The 24899-nt window shown below is 43.5% G+C and overlaps 1 protein-coding gene and 1 pseudogene across 7 annotated transcripts in view; one reads left to right on the forward strand and one right to left on the reverse strand.

Annotated features, from left to right (window-relative positions):
- The window catches only part of LOC124555723 (membrane-associated tyrosine- and threonine-specific cdc2-inhibitory kinase), a 177025-nt gene that overhangs the window by 115089 nt on the left and 37037 nt on the right, over positions 1–24899 (reverse strand). For all 7 annotated transcript variants that reach the window (XM_047129739.1, XM_047129741.1, XM_047129738.1 and 4 more), the window contains exon 4: positions 23117–23318. In XM_047129739.1, coding sequence (XP_046985695.1) covers positions 23117–23318 — 202 coding nt within the window. The remainder of the gene's footprint in view (positions 1–23116; positions 23319–24899) is intronic.
- On the forward strand, positions 3350–3467 carry LOC124557357 (annotated as a pseudogene).

A 24899-nucleotide genomic window follows, 5' to 3' on the forward strand; every position in this document is an offset into this window, starting at 1 on the left:
AACAGAGATGTCAAGTTGAGCACTGAGTTGTTTGATGGTGATCCGTCGATCATCTCGAACGAGTGTGTTCGCACGCTCCGCCATTGCAGGAGTCACAGCCGTGCACGGCCGGCCTGCACGCGGGAGATCAGACAGACTTGCTTGACCTTGCGGCGATGATGACACACGCTTTGTTTTGTCCACTGCCAGATCACCGTAGACATTCTGCAAGCGCCTATGAATATTTGAGATGCCCTGGTTTTCCGCCAAAAGAAACTCTATCACTGCCCATTGTTTGCAATGCACATCCGTTACAGACGCCATTTTAACAGCTCCGTACAGCGCTGCCACTTGTCTGAAGTCAATGAAACTATACGAGACGAAGCGGGAATGTTTGAAAATATTCCACAAGAAATTTCCGGTTTTTTCAACCAAAATTGGCCGAGAAAAAAAATGTGTTGCATTACTTATTGAACTGCCCTTGTAATTCATACAACAGTGCCCTAAATGACTTCTCTAAGGAGTCAATAAAGAATATTAGACTGAGCCAGTTTTGAAGTGGTTTCGAAGGATGGAAAAAATTTACATTTGTTCAAAAAACTTGAGAACTTTGTCCACAAAATTTTTCTACACTTAACTTTTACTTATTATGCATGGTATCCTTCAAAATACTCTCCTTCACAATTGATACAACACTCCCAGCACCATTTCCATTTCCGGGAGAAGTCTCAGTACACCTCTTGCTGGATTGCGCAAAGTGTTGTCTGTGAATTTTCTTTTACCTCGTCTATCATTGCAAATCTTCATCCTTTGAATGGGGTTTTCAACTTTGTAAACAGAAAAGTCTGCAGTGGCTAGGCCTGGAGAGTATGGAGGATGAGGCAGCACAGTGACTTCATTTTTTTTGTGCAATAGTCATGCACCAACATGGATGAATGAATGTGTGGGTGCATTATCGTGAATTGTCTTGCCACATTTCAGGCCATTTCCTTCTCACATTTTCTCGCAGGCATCGCAACAGATGCTGATAGTACCAGCGATTAACAGTTTGTCCCTGTGACATGAATTCAGGGTGAACTAATCATTCAAAGTCAAAGGAAACTATCCGCATAGCTTTGACATTTGATCTGACCTGACTTGGTCTTGGAGAACTTGTCCTAACGCATTGTGAAGATTGAACCTTGATATCAACATCATAACCATAGACCGACATTTCATCACCAGTTATGATTCTCTTAAGGAACATGTCTTTATCTGCACAACCCAAAAGCTCTTCACAGTCTGTGAGGCGAAGGCCTTTCTCGTCTTGACTCATGAGCTCTGGGACGAACTTGGCGGCAACATGATGCATTCCAAGAGGCTGTGTCAACATTTCATTTCATTACCAAATCCTACTAAAATGTTGTTCTGCAATCTCTCGGACAGTCAGTCTTCAACTGGTACACACAATTTCGCTGACGTTTCAGACATGATCATCATCTGTAGATGTTGAAGAGCATTCTCAACAAAGGTCATTTTTAACTTCTGTCAGCCAATTTTAAACAATGTAAAACATTCATAACACCGAGTACAGTTTAAGCACTCTTTACCGTAAACCTCTTGCATCATATGGTGTGCTACTCAATACAGCACCGAACAATAACTAACGGGCATACAACACAAACTCCAGACAGTTACACATTAAACACAGGAGTGTCCAGGGATACCAACCGCATTTTGCTCCAACACACCATTGGTGTGAAATAACGAATGTTCCGGAAGTTTTTGAACAGACTTTGTATAAGTGCTTGTGGAGAGTATTTTGAAACGTGTAACAGCAATATTGCAAATAAAAACAAATTTCTGAATTTCTGCTAAAAACTTTTGGGATAACCCTGTAGGAATATACTACAACCCCATATGCATCACTCCCTAAGGGATCATGAAGACAAGATCAGACTATGGAATGGGAATAGGATCTAGTAAAGTCCTCTTTACATTGGAGCAAATAGAAGGAAACACAAGTGGATGAGCATTCACAGATTATTCGCCAGCTTGCACAACCATCTGGTTGTATCTGAACAACCAATTACATTACAGGGAATGGAAGAGAACATAAGATGATGATGATGTGTTCATTGCTTTTTGGTATTAATAATCGGCACACAGTATACAACACTACATAACGCAAAACTCAGATATTCAAAAAATATTATTTTGCACAGAAGTGTGCCGTTTTTGAGAAAATGTGCAAAATGGTGTAGGAAAGGAAGAATTTAGGTGTCTTAGTTTCTTATGTTAACATGAAATCCATGGAGGTAGTGCACTTAACACTGACTTCCAGCAACAGAAAATAGCAATATTCCAAAACTTTGCACAAATGGCAGTCAACGCTTTTTGCTTCCAAGAAATGTCTGCAGAAAGATGTTGTACAACAACATACTAGAGGACACAACATAGTGTAAGACTGAGAAATGACACATTCTTACTTTGGTCCCATGGGAGGACAAATTGGCGGAGTTTCTTGAACATCTTAACGCCATTCGTGAAAATGTCACATTTAACACGGAATGGGAAATGAATGGCAGTCTACCATTTTTGGCTGTATTAGTTCAGCTTTTAGGGCACTGTCTGTACTGCAAGCCCACCCAGACTGATTAATACTTTCAGGCGTATAGTTGCCACCATCCCTAGCAAACTATAACCATCCTTAAAACTTTAGCACAAAGGGTCCATATAGAGTGTGTCCCTGACAGTCTAACTGAACAACTGTATGAGTTCTTCAGTAAAAACGCATACACAAAATATCATATTAAGAGAGCTCTGCAAACAAAAATAACAGACCATCTGCAAGAACAGCAAGAGGAAAGAGATGTAAAGTCCACAGCCTTTCTACCCTATGTCGGAAATGTTCTGTCAAATTTTGGAAAAACAATGAAGAAATATAAAATGAAGGTGATATTCTTCCCATCGGACAAGATGGCAGTCTTTGTAGTATCTGTGAAAGATGACCTGCTTTTATGAAAAGTGGGTATACATGAAACTCCTTGGGAGGGTGCCACGAGGTACATAGGGCAAACAATGCACACTGTTCAAGAACAGTGCATTGAACATCAGCAACACACCCATCTTCTACAGCCATAGAAATCTGCAGTCACTGAACACTGTATTTCCAGTGATCACTCCATGGATTATGGGAAAGTCAAGATACTGGTCAAAGCCTTGTCTTACAGGAATTCGGTGATCGAGGAATCTTCATGAAAACTACTCATTTCACAACTGCACTCTCAGAGAAATAATTGTTCTGAATCTTCACTACCTGGCATTTCAAAACAATTCATACATTTTAATAATAAATCACATAATTTGCAAGCACTGTAGATTTGCAGATGACAATGGCCTTGCCACAGTGGATACACCAGTTCCCATCAGATCACCGAAGTCAAGCACTGTCGGACGTGGCCGGCACTTGGATGGGTGACCATCCAGGCCGCCATGCGCTGTTGCCATTTTTCAGCATTGTGATGCCAATTGAGGAGCTACTTGACCAAACAGTAGTGGCTCTGGTAAAAACCGTAAAGACTGGGAGAGCAGTATGCCCCTCATATCCACATTCTCAGCTGAGGATGACATTGCTGTCGGATGATCCCGTTGGGCCACTTGTGGCCTGAAGACGGAGTGTGGATTTGCTGACTCTGCACTTGCTTTGTTTTACTATTTGACACGAAGTTTTATGTAAGACAATCTTGTTGCAGCCAGTTATCTCCGACACAATGCACGTTTACTCGATAGCATTGTGTCATCTGATTTAAATTCTGCAACAACTCATCTTGAACATGGCTGTAAGGTTATAAGCTGAAATATTGGAAGAAGAAATACTATCCCAGATGCGCACCCGAAAGATGATGGAATAACCACTTATTTGCCTCTTTTTATAAATCGGACATAATAATTCATCAAGTTTTTCTGGTAAAAATATAAACATTATCCACTGTCATATTCAACAAATGTTAGAAAACAAAAATGTTTATTTGCAATGTTAAAAGTCAGTGTTCTTTGTGGGTGGGAGAGAGAAACAGCAACACATGAGACGCATATCTGGACTGTATGATCACATAAGATCAGAAAAATATTTTATGGCAATCACAGAACAGAAACTTTAAAAAGAGAGAAAACATTTTTTTCTGCAACTGTCTCACTATTATAATGGTGTGGTATAATATTCTATATACATGCAATGTGCATCAAATCAACAATGACCATATTTAGTATCTTGTACCAGTTGACAAATTCAACACTTTTCAAGTGGAGAACTTTTGTCCAGAAATGCAAGGTTTAGATACTATGGGAGTCAAAATTTTAAAATGGTGGCATCCAAAGTCACTAACATGTTTCCAAGTTCACATATGATCGTAAATCACAGACACAGGTATAGGTACAGGTACAGGTACAGTGTTACAGGCTAGGATAACCACTGACAACATTACTAGGCTTATCAGTTGTCTACTGGATTGAACAATCTACTGTTTCTAAGAAATGTTTTGCTTATTGTACTGAATGTGGTGCCATTGGTGGTTTGTCAGGTAACACAAAATAGTTGCATTAAACTCTTGACGGGCAGAGTTGGGAGGGAAGGGAGAACATCATGTCGATGGTATTTGTCCCAACAGATTAATTTTATTGGTAGAGTACGCCGATTCTGTGGCTCTGTGGCCACAGCATTTGTGGGATAGTAAAGAGAACCTGATAATGTTCTACCATTATAACAACTAAGGAAGACTTTACAAATAAATACATGCAGGAAAGGAATTACTGGTAAATACCTGAAATTATTTGACAATCAGGTATACTAATACACTGTCTAGTAACAGCAATGTGACCACCACCTAAGTTCGACATCAAAGCGCAATAACCACCTACAGATGGCAGGTGACAGTGCCAGCAGTGGAGGATATACAAAACATGTTGGGGGGAGGGACATGGAAAACAGTGCATTCATTGTTGTAACGGAGAAGCAGAGTGATTTTTCTGACTTCCAAAAGTGCATGATCATTGGATTTTGGGTCAAGGGTGGAAGCATTTTTGAAATGGTGAAGTTTGTAAACTGTTCACATGTCACTCGATTAAAGTATTCCCTGCATGGCAAAATTGCAAATATGAAAACTGATGCCAAGGAACCTGTGGTGCACCAATGGCCATAGATGAGAGGGGCAAAAAACGGCTACAGAGATTTGTGCAGCCGAATACATGTGCAACTGTTGAACAACTGACTGCCCAGATGAACCACGGGGCTACCAATAATGTCTCCCCAATGACAGTTTAGCGAATCTTGCTTTGTATGGGCCTCCACAGCAGGCGCCTGGTACATGCACCTATGCTGACTGCTGTTCATTGGCGATGAAGGTGAGTCACGTTTTATGCCCCATCGGAGCGAAACATCTGGAAGCAAACACCCTGCAACAACTGTTGGAAGGGTCCAGGCTGTAGGAGAGAGGTAAAAATGGCCTGAGAATGTTTTTGTGGGTGGTTTCGTAATTCTGGAAGACACAATGGATCAACACAAGTAAGCATCTATCCTTGGGAACCATGTCCACCTCTACATGCAGTTTGTTTTTCCTCGGCACGACGGCAGCTACTAGCAGAGGAAGGCAATGTGTTACACAACTCTCAGTGCAAGTGCATAGTTCGAAGAGAACCAGGATTGGTTTACTGCACTCCCCTGGCCACTTAACTCCCAAGATTTAAACCCAACTGAGAATCTGTGGGACTACCTCGACTGGGCTGTTCCCACCATGGATCCTAAACTGACTAACCTAGGGCAAATGGCCACAGCACTGGAGTCGGCATGGCTCAACATCCCTGTTGGTACCTTCCAGAACTTCACTGACTCTCTCCTGCATGTCTCTTAGTGGTCCACACTGCAAAATGTGGTTTTTCAGGCTTTCCACAGGTGGTCACATTAATATGACTAGACAGTGTATGTGCTCAAATTAATTGCGAGGGCAATATTTTGAACCACTTTTGTAATTTACTGAACAATTTGCAAGTCACTTTGGGTTCCTGATGAAATGTAGAACGCACATCCATTTCTGTATCTCAACAATTTTCAAATTTCAGCACCCCAAGGCAACAACCCAAGCCTAGGCAGATGGGCTTGCAGCTTTAAAGTGAGCCACTTACAGCTATACATTGCCACAGCATTACACCATGGAACTTGCCAAGTGTCACCATACAACTGTCAATCAGTGCTCCGATGGCTACTGTAACCAGGAACACTTTTGCATGTGGTGTACATGACTTCTGCAAGTGTAACACGACTACAAATCCATTTCAGCACAAATAAATATGGGCTGGCCAACTGTCTTAGGGTCAGTCCCTGTTGCAAGGTTCCCCCCACTGTGCCACCCTCCTGACAGGACCACCTGCCAAAGATTTTTAGCTGCCACCTGATGAACCTAAGGTTGAACTGAGGTCCTCCTAACCACCAAGCCACTGAGCCACTTGCCAACACCAGTTACAGCCAGCTGGCCACTTGTCCAGGGTCCACTCCCTCGGTATCTTTGGCAGTCACTTGCTACAGCTAAGCTGGACTCAGTGTCCCGCACGCAGCAGATGGTGTCAGCCAGCTCCATCAGTCCTGACACCGCGCCACACCTGGGCCACACTAAGTGTAGCAGTAGTCATAGTAGACGCCTGCCTTCCAGCTCTGCCTCATGTGGGCCTGAGTTTTACTACAAACTAATATGTGTAACAAAGGGATTATACAGCTTCTGGCTGATCCTGACCCATATCTTCCACCAGGGTCACCTACACCCTCTACAAGTCGGGTCAGATGTGGGAAAGAGCCTGCAATGATGGTTCAATATTTGCAGTAGCTGTGTTCGTCCTTCAACTGCTGTCCTATTTTTCATTATGCCATGTACAGATTCAATTGTGGTATCTGGGAAGTGGCCAAGGGATGAGTTCAGGGAACAGGTTGAGTGCACACAGTGTAACCTACCAGGTCATGTGGCCTCATGCACCGAATCACATAACACACTATGCTGGATATTCCCGGAAACAAGGAATTACGACAGGTAGTGTAGGACGAATGCTCCGAATGCCCGGTTGAGATGTGGAAGGCTGAGTACGTCAGGGAAGTTTAGGAGAATGTACACTGTAGGCAACTGAATGCACAGTTTGTTGTAAATAGTGCTGATATGTGAATTATAAATGAAATAGTTCTCCAAAGGCCCATGCTAGCAGTTATATGGTTTGACAACCACAGAATTGGATTGTGTGTGCAGCTTTTTTTTTTTTTTTTTTTTTTTTTTCTTTTTCATTTCTGCATCATACTCTTTGTTTGTTCTGTTATATAGTGAGGTAGTTGTAAACTGCAGTAGAGTGCTGATGAAGCAAAACACATGTCAATGCTGCAACAGTACAGGGAGTCCCAGAAGGAACGGTCAATATTCAGGTATATGACAGTAACACTCATTTGAAGCAAGAAACTTCATATGGACATATGCCCTATTCCGAATAGTTTCTGAGATACAACATGTTTAATATATGTATGTTTTTGTGCTGGTGGTGCACATGTATGTGTCTCACCCTTCCAACCTCTTTGGCGTTACTCTAGTCCAAACTAGATCACTGCTTGCAACCTCTTTGCTTGGGATGTCTTTCTGCCATTAAAGTAGCCCTTTGAATGCACAATTGTGTATGGTGTGTTGTGAGTGAGAATACTGCCGGCACTTTCAGATATGTTGAATTTCTAATCATAGAGAGTTTGCCTGAAACAGGTACTCTTTCAAGTTCCCATTTTTCTTCTGAATGTGTAGTTCAACAATCTGCGTAGGAACAGTAACATACACTGAAGAGCCAAAGAAACTGGTACACCTGCCTAGTATTGTGCAGGCCCAATGCCAAAACTCGGGCCACTTACGGCTATATGTTGACACAGTGTTGCACCCACGTGGCATTATCATCTGCCTGCTGGTCAGTGCCCCAACAGTTACAGTGACCAAGGATACTTGGGCGTATGGCAACCATGACTCCTGCAGCCGCAACAGCACAATAAACCCATATGGACACAAATACTGGTCGTCCAGCCAGACTAGACATACATCAAAGTAGGAAGTCATTAAGTCACCAAGTGTCAGAGTTGACCTCTGCTGTGAGGTTGCCTGCCAAGGGTGTTCAGCTGCCACCTGATAGGCAGAGAGTTAAGCTGAGGCCCTCTTAGCCACCAAGCTACTAGGCACTTGGCATCACCAGATGCCACCAGCCAACCAACTGTGTTGGGTTCACTACCTGGCTGTCTAAACCCATCACTTTTCACAGATGGGCTGTCGCTCAGTGTGTCACACACTGTGAGCTGTCAGCCTGCTGCATCAGTCCTGATGTCAGTCGGCCACAATCGAGACTGTCAACCATGCAAAATCACGCTAAGTGCAGCAGCAGCAGCAGCAGCAGCACCTTCCATCACTAACTGATGTGAACCTGAGACATATTACAAACTACTGGATCTAATGAAAGCGATTATCAGCTTCCAAGTGGCTTCTGACTCTCCCCAAGCACTATACCGCAACAGAATATGCTCAGACCCCCTGTACCATAGCACCTGCCAGAAGTTAATTCTCAAGACTTTACTCTCACACGAAGTACCAAGATTATTGGCTTTGACGTGTCATGGCAGATTGAAATTGTGTGCTGGACTGGGACTTCAAGCCAAAATCTTTGCCTCTCACAGTCAAATCCTCTACAAACCGAGTTATCCAGACACGACTCATGAGCCACTCTCACAGCTTTACTTCCACCAATTCCTCTTTCTTTCCTTCCAAACTAGTTGCAGATATGCTGTGAGGGTGGGATGCGAATTGTGCCCAGATAGCTCAGTCAACCAAGGAGTTGTTAAGGCCCAATTAATTCTAATCTGACAGGAGTTTCAAATCTGTGTGCACTCAACTGCAGAGCGAAACATTAATTTTGGAAGCTGTTGGAGTGTTCCGTCACTTCTGTGCATGATCCCCACTCTCTCTGTGGTGAGGGGAAGCAAGTCTGATCTTCCCGCACACTGCTAAAGAGTTTCACCACACTGTGTGCACCTGTGCAGCAGCTGAGGGTCCTTCACATTTAATGCTATGTTATGAAATAACCACCGATCTGGAATTTATGTATTTTTTTAAATATAATTCAATAGCTTATATTTTAAATGACAGAAATCCAGAATTTAATAATTTTTGGTTTATTAGTTTGTAATAATTAATTAATTTTTTGATAATACAACAACCAACCATTACAAAATTTCTTTTTGTTAGAAACACACACAATGAAGGCACTTTTTCCCAAAGATGTTGCACTGTTTGTCCTTTTTTGCTTGATCAACCAGAATCATGATAGGTTAAGCACAATGAGATTGAAAATCCAAAAACAAAGTGTTCAAAATAAAAGGAGTATAAGACAGAGACGCAGTGTTTCGCCCCTATTGTTCAACCTGTAAATCAAAGAAGCAATGACAGAAATAATAGGAGGTTCAAGAGTGGGATTAAGACTCATCATGAAAGGACATTATTGATAATTTTTCTGATAACATTGCTATCCTCAATGAAAACTAAGAATTACAGGGTATGCTGAATGGAATGAACAGCCTGATGAGTACAGAATATGGATTGATAGTAAAACAGAAAAAGACCAAAGTAATGAGCAGTAGCGGAAACAAGAATAGCGAGAAACTTAACGTCAGAAATGGTGGAACGGGGGGGGGGGGGGGGGGGGGGGGGGGGAGACATGATGGACAAAACACAGAGGAAAAGCAGACTAGCACAGGCAAAGAGGGTATTCCTGGCCAAGGTAAGTCTACAGGTATCGAACATAGGACTTGACTTGAGGAAGAAATTTCTGAGAATGTATGTATGGATCACAGCACTGTAATGGTATTAAATTACAGCCAGTGTGAAAACTGGAACAGATTACAACTTAAGTGCTATATAAGAACGTTGAAAATTAGGTGGATTGATAAGTTAAAGAATGATGAAGTTCTCACAGAATCGGCACAAAGAAACAAACATATGGAAAACACTGACGAGAAGAAGGAACAGGATGATTGGACACATGTTAAGACATCAGGGGATAACCTCCATGGTACTAGAAAGAGCTCTAGAAAGAAAAAATGTACAGGCAGACAGAGACTGGGATACACCCAACGAATAACTGAGGATGTAGGGTGTATGTGCCACTCAAAGTTAAGAGGTTATCATAGGTTAGTCTACATGTTGATTACATATACATCGCGCCTGTAAAACATGTACAATAGGCTGCACCCCCCTAAATGCTCTAAATCCACTGCACTATCCAATTTCTACACAATGATAAGTGACAACCTACATCATCCCATCCGTTCCACGTCTGCACATTACTTGTAAACATACTCGCATAGTCATCCATGTGCATGTAATATGAATGATATGTTTCGATTGTACATGAAAGAAGGGGTAGGTACATTTAGATACCACAAACTCCATTAGATAATATCGTATGGAGAAGCCCACTTAATGACTTTGTATAAAACTAGAATGATCTTGTGCATACTTCTTTTCTTTCCTTTCTTTTAACTGTATTTCTCGAGGCACTTTGTACATGAAATTGGAATGTTCTAAAAATATTTCAGGTGTGAAAATGAAGCAAGAGTGATGAGCTTTTCCAGCCTCAAAAAAACTATCTACAAAGAAATAACCATCGTGCATTAGCCAGGATCCCAATTAGGTAGGTGATGTGGTTTTAGAGGATTCATATACGTGTTCTGCTCACAGTTGCAGTGAGATTCATATTAGATTGACAAGGAGGCAACCACAACAGTCAAGAACAACTTTTGCTAGGAACTGATTTTAGATTCTGGATTTTAGCGAGTATCGCCTCAGAGACTGATTTTATCACGTTTGTTCCACATACATCTGAAGGTTGCAGCACATCTCTCACTTGTATCATGGAATTGGGTTGATGGAGTGACTTCGGCCAAGTCTGACTGGATCCACTGGGATGAAAGTTCTCAGCAGATGTCAAAACCTGTTTGCCTTGTGTTGACAACAACTGCACAACAGTCCATTGCTAACTTCATGAAGAAAAATATAAATGATGTGATGATGTCTATTTTAGGCAAAGGACTCAATTTTGCACCAACACATAAAGCACCATCTCTTTCTAAGTTTCGTAAGTTGTGTTGAAGAAGCCATACAACTCTTTCCTTTGGATACAGCAAAAGAAATAAGAACAGAAGAAGAGCCATTCTCTTTGGTAAACTCCTCCTCAACAAAGTAACTTAATCTCTGCAGAAAGGGCTGCACTACAAAATCTCTGAGAGCATCCTGACATATTGGTATTGAAGACCGATAAAAGTAATTGAAAAGTAGTGTTACCTCTTAGGTTGTATGCTAATGAGGTGCATGGTCTACTAAGTGATTCTACATATAGAAAGACTGATTACAGTTGTATAGGATGTGTGCCACTCCTAAATTCTTCCCATCAGACCATCAAGACAATAAGTACAAATGGTTGTGTACCATCACAACTTTACAGCCTTCCTGAAGTTAATAAAGAAGGCCTTCCTTTACAGCCAATAATACGCAGCACTGGTGCACCCACATATGATTTAGACAACACCTTGCTATCTTGCTGAGTCCACTGGTGGACAAATGCTCACATCATATACAAAACTCAGCTGATTTTATCAACGGACTGAGGGTTCTCTGTCTGAATAGTTTGGACTACTTAGTCAGCTTTATGCAGTATCTCTTTTTACATACGTCTCCCTCACAGATTCTCTGGCACTAATTGGTAATAAATTTCATGTGGACGTCACTGCTCTGTTTCGACACACTTCCCCCAACCCATTTTATGTTCAACAATAAATATTTTGAAAATACTAAAGGCATCACCACGAGTAGTCCTCTGTCTGCCCTGGTAGACAAGCTTTTTATGGATGACTTTTTAGGGGGTACGAGTGCGATACTTGGAGGTACATGTACGATACTTTCATAGTGTGGCCTCACGGAGAAGATAAATTTTTACATCACCTCAACTCTGGTTCACTATAGGATTAGAGGGGGGAGAGGGAGGAGGAGGAGGAGGAGGAGGTTACTGTTTAACGTCCTATCAACAATGTGGTCATTAAAGACAGAGCACAAGGTCAGATTAGGAAAGGATGGAGAAGGAAAGTGGCCAGCCATGTCCTTTTGAAGGAAAAATCCTAGCATTTGCCTTAACACTTTGGCGACCAAGCCTAAGTGTAGCTCGGGCCACAGGACTGAGCTCAATGGACCATGCCAGAGTGTAGTTTGGGTCGCAATGTTTCACGTCATGCAAGCCTCCTGTCACTCGAAAACGACTCATTACAAGTGATAACATTGTATACGCGTCTGGCTGGCTGTCCCTTGACTGGTGCTGCCCTCTTGTCAGGCTCTAGCACTACTTGGAAAGAAGCAGTAACGAACTTTAGCACTGCTGTCGTGTCTGACTGAGCCTGTGTGTGCTAACATTGTCATATTTGCACGCGGTTTCGTTAGGTTATATCATTGTTTGTGATCCTGCTACCAACAAGTCACGTTTATTGGGTCATCAAGAAATTTTAGAGGCACTGGAAAAAGAATTGATTGATTCTGGATCGGAGGGAGAAATATCTGAGTGGGAACAGTCTGAAGAAGATTCAAATTCAGGTAAGCTACAGACTGATACAACTTGTCATCTTTAGGGCTGCTGCTTCAGTACTGGCACTGCAATTACAAGTAAGTTATGTTTTATTTGTCTTCATCTCGTCTTTCTTTTCTTCTTTACAGATGTATCTGATGATAAATATGCCGCTGTTCAAACAACTTCCAAGCGACAATGTTGTTCTGCTGCAACACAATCTTCTGCACCATCACGGAAGAGGTAGCGGTCTTCACAAACGAAATCAACAGATACTGATTTAGGTTGGAGATTCGAAGACCTAGTCTCTCCTTTGCCACAGTTCTCTTACATAACTGGAGTAAGAGCTGCAGTTGACGAAAGATCCACTCCACTTAACGTGTTTTCTATTTTCTTTCCACATTCTATGATGAAACGCACAAAATCAGAAATGAAGAGGTAGGCAAAGAGTGTTTATGATAAACTGAAATCAGGCTCCAAACTAAAGCCACATAGTGTTTGGCATCGTGGGTTGGAGTGAAGCTTCACGAAATTTGTTTTTCGCCATAATTATTCATATTTGCCTTGTGAAGAAGCCAAAATTGGGAGGCTACTGGTCTGTCAATAGTTTTATTTCAACCCCTTTCCCAGGATCTATAATTAGCAGAAATAAGTTCAAGGCCATACTTTCAAATTTACATTTGAATGACAATTGTACCTAGATTCCCGGAGGTCAACCAATGCATGATGCTATGCATAAAATCAGACCAGCTCTCAATCATCTATTATGGGAATGTAAGAAATCATTTTATCCCTATGAAAACCTCATAACCGATGAAGGCATGCATGGATTTCGTGAGTGAGTGGTCTTTTGTGGCTACATAAAAAATAAACCAGACACGTATGGAATAAAAATGTTTACTGTTTGTGATTCTAGGAATGGTTACATTCTGGGATTTGAAGTATACAATGGTAAAGGATCGAAAGACAATTCCATAACACCACTCTTTCAGAGGTTGCTTGCCGATTATTTGGGTAAAGGTCACACTGTTTATATGGACAGATTTTATAATTTGCCAGCAGTTTTTGATTTTTTATGGAAAAATAAAACAAAAGCTGTATGCACATGTATGGCTAATCGAAAGGAACTGCCAAAAGAAAATAATGTTTTGAAGAAACTCCTAAGGAATCAGTCTGTGTCAATGAGGAGAAACCACCTGCTTTGTTTGAAGTGGAAGGACATTAGGGATGTCTTATGCCTTTCCTCTAAACACAAAATGACATCCTCTAAAATTTCTGTTTGTACGAAGGATGGTGTTAAGATCAAGTCGAAACCTGATGCTATTCTTGATCATAATACGAACAAAACGGGTTGATAGAAGTGATCAGATGATCTCCTATTATCCTTTCTAGAGGAAACAAATGAAGTGGTGGAAAAACTGTTTTCTCACTTGCTCATAAATGCTGCAATGAATGAATGCTTTTGCTCTGTATCTTGAGACTAGAAACCCTAATGAGAAGAAAAACTGTCTTTTCTACCTTTTTGTGCCACATTGGCGAAGGACTCTTCCAGAAAGGCTCAATTGTGGCTAAAGAAACTGCCCCTAGTGCAACCATCAGCAATAGGCTTGTAGAACGACACTTCCTGAGAAAATTGCTGCAACTGAGAAGAAGCAACAACCAACAAGGGTGTACAAGGTTGGTTTGGACCAGACAAAACTGGCAAAGCAAGCAGGAAGGAAACAAGATGGTATTGCCCTGACTGTAACACCTCTCTGAATGCCAGAATGCTTCAGACTTTGCCACACAAAATACAGTTATATGTGAATGTGCTTAAATCCACACCTCACACTTCTGTGATGATAGATAATCAAATCCCTGTCAAAGGACATGGTTCAGTCATTCCAGTTCTGGTTGGTAATGGGTAGGTGGGGTGGGGGTGGGGGGGTTGTTTCTTTCTGATTGGTGCCTGATATGGATGTGAGGACCACGAGGATCAGGTGTACGTGAGGATATGGCATGGGAGATCTCTTTGTGAATTAGGTGTCCCGGCATTGGGTCCAGATTATAAAGATGTCATCAATAAACCTGAACCAGACCAGGGGTTTGGCATTTTGGGCAGCTAGGAATGTTTCCTCAGCGTGGCCCTTGAAGAGGTTGCCATAGGAGGGCAATCAAATTTAATTCGTGTGACTGACTATATATCATGTGCGATCAGATGTACCTTAGTCACAATACTACCCCCTGCTCTCAACACAACTCCTTTCACTCTTTACACCCAACAATGTTATCCAACTCCCGCTATGAGAAACTGACACCTTTACTCGCCACTTTATTCGCCAACTTCTTTCCCCAGTGCCATCTCCGTCACCCCCCCCCCCCCTTCCTCCACAATGAACAATTCCTCTCATTCCTCTACTTATCTTTTATCTGCACCAGTTCAGAAAGTTTCCTTAGCCAAAGCAAAAACCCTGCCCCATATCCTGCTCCTTAAATGCTGCCTAAGCCATGGAATCTCCCCCCCCCCCCCCCCCCTATGGCCTAACCACAAACCACCTTACTTCTGGATCCCATCCCTCCTTCCACAAAGACTTTCACCTTTTCATATTCCACCAGTCCCTTTGTCCCAAACCTTGTTCTACAAAAACATGTCTCCATGGCACAGGCAGCCCTGAATGACTTCCACTCACAGGAATCCCTGAACCACTTCCACTCCCTTCACAAAACAGTTACTATGCAATCCCCACTACCTACACCTCATCACCCAAATAGAAAAAAAAATGGTTCAAATGGCTCTGAGCACTAGGGGACTTAACATCTGTGGTCATCAGTCCCCTAGAACTTAGAACTACTTAAACCTAACTAACCTAAGGACATCACACACACATCCATGCCCAAGGCAGGATTCGAACCTGCGACCGTAGCGGTCACGCGGTTCCAGACTGAAGCGCCTAGAACCGCACAGCCACACCGGCCGGCAGTCACCCAAATAGAAATCCTGACACTCCATCAACTAGAACAACATTTCAAACAAAACCTCCACAAGTTATCCAGCCTGCTGACATCCTACTCTTGCCTTGGGACACAACTCCCATCCTACCCACAGAGCTACTCCTTGTCAACCACTCATAGCAACCAGACCCTGCCTTGCTGACCTTTTCAACCTACCACATCCTCCAAAACCCTCAACCAACACTCCAAGAAATCCAGAACCAAAACAATCTTTGAACACTGTCGTTAACCTCACCACCAAAATCCTCAGCCACACAGAAGTTTCAGTCCTACACCCCCACACCTAACCACCCCCCAGTCTCCTTAAAGGAATTTCTAATTTTCAACCTGACCTCATCATCCTTCTCCAGGTCTCTCCCTAAGAACATTAACCTTTCAGCAGAAGAAGTGACTGCACTAAAAAACCTAAAAACAGATCCTGACCTGATCATTCTCCTGGCAGAAAAGATTTCACCACTGTTGCGATGAACCAGAGTTAGTTTGTTTAGTCTTGTTTTACGATGCAAAAAACAACTGGGGTCAAAACTATAGAACAAAACAATCAGAGGACGGACACGACTCTACGTCAGTCCCAATGGACATAATAGGAGACAGCTAAAAACAGGCACATGGAAAATGTGCTAAAAGAAGAAACATACAAAAATGGAGGTCCAAAACTAAAAATTAAATGGCCATTGCCATATTGCTTCGGCAGATAAAAAGTAAAAAACAGTTGAAAGCCCATGCGTCATTCGCTGAAACTGCTGATAAATCAGATGGCAAACCCAAGCTGAAATTTAAATTCTTAAAAAAGGGCATTCCAGCAGGAAGTGGGGGACAGTTAAAATTTGGGCGCAATGCGTACAAAGTGGCAGGGTAGTGACATTGAGCAAATGATTATGGCTAAAAAGGCAGTGCCCAATACAAAGCCGAGTTAAAATAATCTTCTCCCAGCCCTCCTGCCAGGGGGAGGTCAACCAAGGCACCGGGAGGGGCTTAATAAACCGGAGCTTATTCCCGTGAAGGGAAGACAATTGGCAATGACAAAGGGACACCACCTCCTGACAGATGGCAATGCAGAAATCATCGGAGGGAACTTGTGGGCTGAGGTATGAGGAATGCATCCTTGGCAGCAGCGTCAGCAGCCTCGTTTCTTGGCAGACCAACATGACCAGGGACCCATAGAAACATCACACTGGCTCCACCAAGAATGAGCAAGTGACAGTTTTCCTGGACCCGCTGCACTAAGGGATGAGCAGTGTACAGCACACAGAGACTTTGAGCAGAGGACACAAATGGGAAAGCTGTGTCACCAGATGTACTCTGAGGCCTGATACAAGTTGAAAAGCTCGGCTGTAAATACTGGGTAATGCACTGGAAGCTGATATCAAGAGTCACGGGTGCAATGACGAAGGCACACCCAACCCCAAGGTCAGTCCAAGAACTGCGAAGGTCATGAAACTGAAGGAGATAGACCGAGGCTGGAGTAGTGTCCTTAGGATGCGAGTGAAGGCCAAGGTTAACATGAGCCACTTCACGAAGCCAAGGTGTGAAGGATTCACACACACTGGGAAGGTAGCATGAAATTAAGCCGCCACACCAAGTAGCAAAGGTGGACTCCAGGAGGTAACAGAGAAGAGGGACGAGCCCCATACCAACAATCAAAGTAACCATCAAAGACGGAGGCAGAGAAAGGGTTGCCACGCATGGCACACAAACAGCATGCATACCTGCTGAGGAGAAAGTCACGGTGGTAGGACAGTGGTGGTTCAGCAGCTCCAGCATTCAGACTCTCAACCGGGCTGTTGTAAAAGGCGCCCATGACCAAACGGATGCCATGATGATCGATAGTGTTGAGACGGCGCAAAAGGGATGGGGTGTGCAGATGCATAAACAAAGCACCCATTGTCAAGTTTCGAATGGACAAGGGACTGCTACAAATGGAGGAGGGTGGTTCTATAGGCACCCCAGGAAGTACCACTGAGGATACGTAGGAAATTGAGGGACCGCGTACAGCTGGCTGCCAGGTGCGATACTTGGGAGGACCAAGAGTGTTTCCTATCGAGCAGGAGCCCCAGGAATTTCAGAGTGTCAACAAACGAAATGGCAACAGACCCAAGACAGAGATACGGTGGGAGAAACCATTTGCACCGTCAGAAATTCATACAGACAGTTTTGTCAGAGGAAAAGACAAAGCCATTGCCGATGCTCCAGGAGTCAAGACAATCAAGACAGCACTGAAAATGCTGCTCAGTGAGACAGGTCCGTGAAGAATTGCAGTAGATGGCAAAATCATCGACAAAAAGGGAGCAGGAGATGCACGGTGGGAGACAGGCCATTATAGGGTTAATGGCAATAGCAAAGAGGACAACGCTCAGGACAGAACCCTAAGGCACATTATTTTCCTGGATAATGGTGTCCAACAAGGCAGTACCCACATGTACCTTGAAAACTCGGTATTGTAAAAATGCCCGAAGAAAACAGGGCAGGTGCCCACGGAAGCCCTGTGTGTAAAGAGTACAGAGGATACCAGTCTCCAGCAAGTGTCATAGGTCTTCTCCAAATCCAAAAACATGGCCACAGTCTGGGATTTCAACAGAAAACCATTCATGACACGGGTGGACAAAATAACGAGATGGTCAACTGCAGAATGAGACTTGAGCCACCACACCAGCCAGGTATGAATCATATGTTCCATCACCTTGCAAACGCAGGTGGTAAGAGAGATGTGGCAGTAGCTAGAAGGAAGGTTTTTGTCCTTACTGGGCTTGGGTATGGGTATGACGGTGATTTCATGTCAGCATCCGGGAAATGTGCCCTCAGCCCAGATGTGGATGTACATGTTAAGCAGAAAATGCTTGCCTGCAAGAGAGGTGCAGCAATATCTGAATTTGGATGGCGTCTGGTCCTGGGATGGAGGACTGAGGAACTGAGAGCATTATCTAGCTCCCTCATAGTAAAGGCGGCATTGTAGCACTCGTGATTCTGAAAAGAGAAGGGTATCACCCGAGCCTCCTCCACTTGTTTCCAATAGACGAAGGTGGGGTGATAGTGGGAAGAGCTCGAAACTTCTGCAAAATGGTAGCCCAAGATGTTGGAGATAGCAATAGGGTCCATGATAATATCATCGGCTACTGTCAGGCTGGAAATTGGTTAATGGATCTTGGTTCCAGAGAGCTGTCGGAGGTTGGCCCACACTACAGAGGAAGGTGTGGAACTGTTAAAAGAACTAGTGAATGAAATCGAGCTAGCTCTTTTGCTATCCCGAAGAATTCAACGACACTTCGTATGCACCTGTTTATAATGAATTCAGTTTTCCAGCATAGGGTGGCGGTTAAAAATGCGTTGAGCACATCTCCATGCGCGAATTGTGTTGTAGCATGCCTCAGTGCACCAAGAGACTGGGACATGATGTGGCAAAGAGGAAGTGCAAGGAATGTAACATTCTGCAGCAGTAAGGATAACATTGGTGAGGTAGTCCACCTGGTCATCACAACTGGGGAAATCTTGTTCTTCAAAGGTCACAAGGGAGGAGTAAAGCTGCCAGTCAGCCTTAGTAAGATGCCATTTGAGCGTGCATGTGGGTGGGTTAGGAGTCAGCAGACAGAGAGCACACGGGAAATTGTCACTTGAGTAGTAGGCGTCAGAAAGAACAGACCGGTGAAGACGATGGGTAAGTTGGGGAACGCAAAAGGATAGATCCATATAGGAACAGGTGTGCAAAGGATTTGGAAAGTAAAGCAGGTGCTCCAGTGTTAAGGCAGAATAGGTTAATGTGGTTAAGAATGTCAGCCAAGAGGGCAACTCTCTTGACAGGTCATGGGAGAACCCCAAAGGGGATAATGTGCATTAAAGTCACTGAGTAGCAAAAACGGGGGAGGTAGCTGCCAAATAAGCTGAAGGAAGTCTGCCCTGGTGACAGCAAATGATGGAAGGACATAAATGGTACAGATGGAAAAAGTCAGGCAGGGAAGGAAAAGGCGAACTGCAACAGCTTGAAGATAGGTAGTCAGGGAGATGGGTTGACTATGAAGGTCATCCCGTATGAGCAGCATGATGCCCCCATGAGATGGAATGCTGATGTCAGGGGGAAGTTCAAAATGAATCGGTAAGTAATGTGAAAGCTCAAAGCAGTCATGAGGCCGTAATTTCGTTTTCTGAAGGCAAAGTACAAGGGGATGCTGCAATGCTAAAAGCAGCCATAGAAACTCTTTGTGGGACCAAAGGCCTTGAACGTTCAAGTGAAGGATGGTCATGATGAGGAAGACATGTAGGGGTTTCAACTTAGTGGCCACCGAGTGACAGCCGGTGTAGAGTCATTACTGCAGGGCACAAAACCAGGAGGATCCTGCTCCACGGGGTCCGCAGAAGCATCGGCGTGCTTGTGCAGTCAGTCTGTGGAGTCCAACGCTGAAAAACTGTTGGTGGTGCGTACCAGCGAAACAGATGCCAGCCAGGCTAAGGGACCACGTGGTGACACCGTCGAGCAGGATCTTCGAGTTGGTGGAGGAGAAGATCGTTTGTCGTTAGGGGACTTCTTTGAACCCTTCTGGTTAGAGGAAGACTTGGGTAGTGTTTGGCGGGAGGGACGTAGGAAGTCTTCATGGGAGTACTCCTTCCATCCCTTCCTATCTTCTGGTTGTGTAGTGGGTGGCTTTGTCCCTTGAGGCGAGAGTTTGATGGTTTGTTGCACAGTGGGATGGGGGTACACCGATGCTACCTTGACACTGGGCAATTTCACAATCTCAGAGCTGAATCCGAGGTCGCATGTCTGTGTGGGCATGTCCTTCATGGAGCGAGGGGTAACAAGAACAGAACTACTGGTGCCAGACAGGAGAACACAGGGTTAGTGACTAGCCAGTAACTTGCGAGCTACTGGGTAAGGCACTTTTTCCTTTACCCAAATCTTTTTAACAACCCGCTCATCTAAATACGTGGGAAAATCCCGAGAGGAGGTGGCATGGCCGCCATTGCAGTTGATATAGCAGGGAGGAGGAGGCACACATTCGCCCTCATTTCCATCCCTGCCACAGGTTACGCATTTGGCTGGGTGTTGACACGATGTTCGAATGTGATTGAAACGATGACACTGGTAGCAGCACATCGGATTCCGGATGTATGGCCGAACTGTGATAATTTCATAGCCTGCTTTTATCTTGGACGGCAGCACCACCCTATCAAAGGTGAGCAAAAGAGTGCGTGTGGCCACCAAGGAGGAACTGACCTTTTTCATTACACGATGGATGGCAATGACACCCTGATCAGAGGGGTAAGATTGTATTTTGGCCTCAGACCATCAAGCAGCCCGGTGTAAATTACACCATGGGAAGAATTTAAAGTGTGATGGGCCTCAACACGAATGGGTAGTCGTGGAGAAGTGAGACAGCGAGCAGTAGTTGTGTTTGAGAATCAGAAGCAGTCTCCAAAAGCAAAGTGCCATTTTGTATACAAAGCTGGCTTTCACAGGGCAAGCAATTCCATCACCATTTCCGGGTAATGAACAGAACGACGGCGGTGAGGGTCTGACTCTTCAGTACGTGAGACCACAACGAACCGCGGTGCAGCAGGAAGGGACTTCAAATCGGTAGCCTCATTACGTTTACGTTTCACAGACGTCGATGGGGAGGACGATTGACTCATCGTGAGGAAATCCCCATGATTGCCAATGTCTCCAGTGGCGTGCTCCTTCCAACTGGGGGGCCTCCCCTTCACAAAGGGCGCACCCATCTTAGGTGATTGTTCCCACATCAGGTCACACCTCCCGAATGCCTGACGGAGGGTCCAATCAGCAATTTGGGAAGGTTACAGCTCAGGCAATCATCCCTCCCTGGGCCTGGCCTGTACCATGGGGCACATGCGAACCCCACCTGTCGACCTGGGGCTGAGAATTATGTGTTACCCAGTCACCTGTTATGCATCAGACGCGTGGGCCATTCTTCAGGAGTGCACAGGGAAGAAGAAGAAGAAGAAGAAGAAGAAGAAGAAGAAGAAGAAGAAGAAGAAGATCCTCAAACGCCGAAGCAGAGGAATGAGAGGAGAAGTGAAAAAAAGAAAGGCAAAGGGAGCCAAAAACAAAGTTGAGACTGTTTGCACATCAGCGACAGAATGTAGGGCATTCCCAATAATAATCCAGACATATTCCCAAGGGAGGGGAAAAAGAATAGCAAGAGGATAGACATGCAGCACGGAAGGGAGAAAGTGCTGCAAAGGCTGTGGCCCCGTGGTAGCCAAGTACGAACCTGCCAAAAAGTGGCAAGCCCCCTGGGGGGGATGAAGCGGAGTGACAACCTGGCAGAGGGCCTCCGCCAGTTGCCCGACAGCTCCACCTACAAGTGCTGCCAAGGTGACCCTATCCCAGAAGTCAACCATGACCTCCAGTCCCTGCTGAAATCCTCAGGCACTTCCCAGAACCTCTCTCCTGAATCAATCTACCCCCTCACCCCAACAACAGCCAGCACACCCACCCTCTACATGCTCCCCAAAATCCACAAACCTAATAATCTTGGGTGCCCCATTGTGGCTGGGTACAGTGCTCCCACCAAAAGAATCCAGGCCCTTTTTGACCAATATCTGCAACCAATTGTCCAAAACCTAGCCTCCCACATTGATGACACCAACCACTTTCTGAACCCATTTCCCGCCATCATCACACCCTTACCTCCCAGATCCCTACTCATCACTGTTGACCTCCTTATGCACCAACATCCCACATGGCCATGGCCTTACCATGATTGAACACTATGTCTCCCAAAACCCTGCAGGTCCCAAACAGACCCCTTCATACCTCGTACACCTAACCAACTACATCCTAACCCGTAACTACTTCACCTTTGAAGGAAAGGTATACAAACAAATTCGTGGCACAGCCATGGGCAACCGCATGGCACCCTTCTATGCCAACCTCTTCATGGGCCACATAGAGGAAACATTTCTAGCTTCCCAAAACCCCAAACTCTTGGTCTAGTTCTGGTTTACTGATGACATCTTTATAATCTGGACCGAAAGTCAGGACACCTTATGTTTCCTCCACAAGCTCAACATCATCTCTCCCATCCACTTCGCCTGGTCCTCCTCCACCTGTCACCACTTTCCTAGATGTCTATATCCCCCTCTCAGATGGCTCCATCCACACCTTGGTCCATATCAAACCCACCAACAGTACCTGCACTTTGACAGCTGCCACCCCTTCCACACCAAAAAATCGCTCCCACACAGATTTGCCACCCATGGCAGACGGATCTGTAGGGATGAGAACTCCCTTGGCCAGTATGCTGAATGCCTCACAAAGGCCTCCTATCCTTTATTCATAAATAATTCACCATTATTTGAAAAACAATATTTTTCAGAATCAAAATTTTTTACCATTCTTCAAAAGATAAAAACTAAAATAAAAATGCATTATCTGCAAAATCTTAAATTGGTCTTTGACAAACTGCAGTTAAACTTGACATTTCTAGAAAGCAAAACTTTGAAACATTCTTCAACATGTGAAGCTACAGGTGAGTGAATGACATAAATATGAAATTACCAGTGTTACATCTAACAGAATACTCCAAAGTGTTTCCCCTGGAATAGGGAAGCATCTGACACCAAAATGTTCTAGAGTTTCTTGGCACCACTCCATCTGCATATATATATAATCTGCCTCTTGCCAAGCAACATACAGCTTAACAATGTTGTCATGGCATGGAATCAGTTCATGGTTCCTTATTTCTCTTGCATATTTCTTCCTGTAAACAAAATATTACTCATGTTTATTTATTAAAAATTAAATTATAATATTTTTACCCACAAACAAAAGAAGCAATGTACAATAATTTTTCTGCTCAACAAAACAATACACTAAATGAAGTCCAGTTTTGCAAGCTTGCTAGATGTTAATAGCCCCCTGTGGTATTAAACAAGGAAGTGTGCAAATAAATACCAATATTTCACCTCTCTAGTGCTGGCAACATGGTTCTGAAAATATCCCACAAATTAAAACAGCTCATATTATTAGTTTAAATTTTCTTAATTGTCTGGAACTCCTGTTAGCTTTCTACCTAACAAGTTGCATAAATAATTAAATTACAATACACTAAATTTCAGTTACCTTTATTGTTCAACTGCCAAAAACAAACAGTGGGATGTTCAGGACACCCCATACCTGGCCTGACAAAATTAAGTGAATCTATTGTTGTCTAATACCAGTATTCTGTTTTCCAAGTGAAATATAAGTGAGTCCATCTACTTTCTGTCACTGTATGGCAACAACTCAATCTGCAGTATGTGTACATATGAAGAAAGAGAAACAGATTAATTGAAGTAGTTGAAGTAATGTATGATAAATTAGACTCAGAACCACCTGGTGAGTACATATAACTGGAACATGAAACTGATACAGAGATGGATATTGATGAAAACGAAAAGTTCTGAAAATAGCAATTTCTACTTGGGAAGAGACAAATCAACTAAATGGATGATGAACTCAACTAGGAAATGTATGCTCGCAATATCAAAATACTATAACTCATCCACCAGATGTGAACGGTGCACCCAGAACTGCAAAAATCAATCTTCGAGTGATTCCTTTTGGTTTTTGATGAAAAAAATGTGTGGATATACTAACGTGTACATAAGAAGCATTTTGAGCAATTTTGTCAGGAAACAAAATGACACAGAGATGTAACTGAATTTAAGGCTTTTGTTGGGTTACTTATTTTGTCCAGTTTTTACTGCTCTGGACACGCAAGCCTACAGGATGTGTAGAACACAAATGGTTTCAGATCCGAGACAATTTCACAGTGCGGTAAGTTAGTATCAGTTCCTATTCCTGGTCAGATGCAAACAGTGTGATGACATTCAAACCAGGCATGAATGAAACAAAATAGATACCCTTGCACCTATTAGGGAAATATTTGAACTGTCCCAGGAAAACACCAACAAGAACTACACAGCATCTGAATATACTACAGTGGGTGAATTGTTAGTCACTTTCATAGTAAAATGTAGTTTTCACCAGCATGTACCAAGCAAGCCATCAAAGTACAGTCTGAAGATTCTAACACACTATGATGCCAGACTTTGTAAGCCCTGGCATATGAGACAAGTCAGAAAACAAAGTTTCAGACTCACTGCAATAGGTGGGAATTCATCTGATGATGATGGCCGAGGATACTGGCAGACAACTGGTTTACTAGTTGTTGTTTGTGTAAGGAACTGCTGAAGAAAAAAACTTTCTTTAGTTGGAACTATTCCTTAAAACTAAACCTGAACTTTCTCCTGAATTGGTTAATGCTAATCAACATGAAGTAAACAGTAGCTGATTTGGA

Source organism: Schistocerca americana, chromosome X (assembly GCF_021461395.2).
Source record: "Schistocerca americana isolate TAMUIC-IGC-003095 chromosome X, iqSchAmer2.1, whole genome shotgun sequence".
NCBI classification, from domain to species: Eukaryota; Metazoa; Arthropoda; class Insecta; order Orthoptera; family Acrididae; genus Schistocerca; species Schistocerca americana.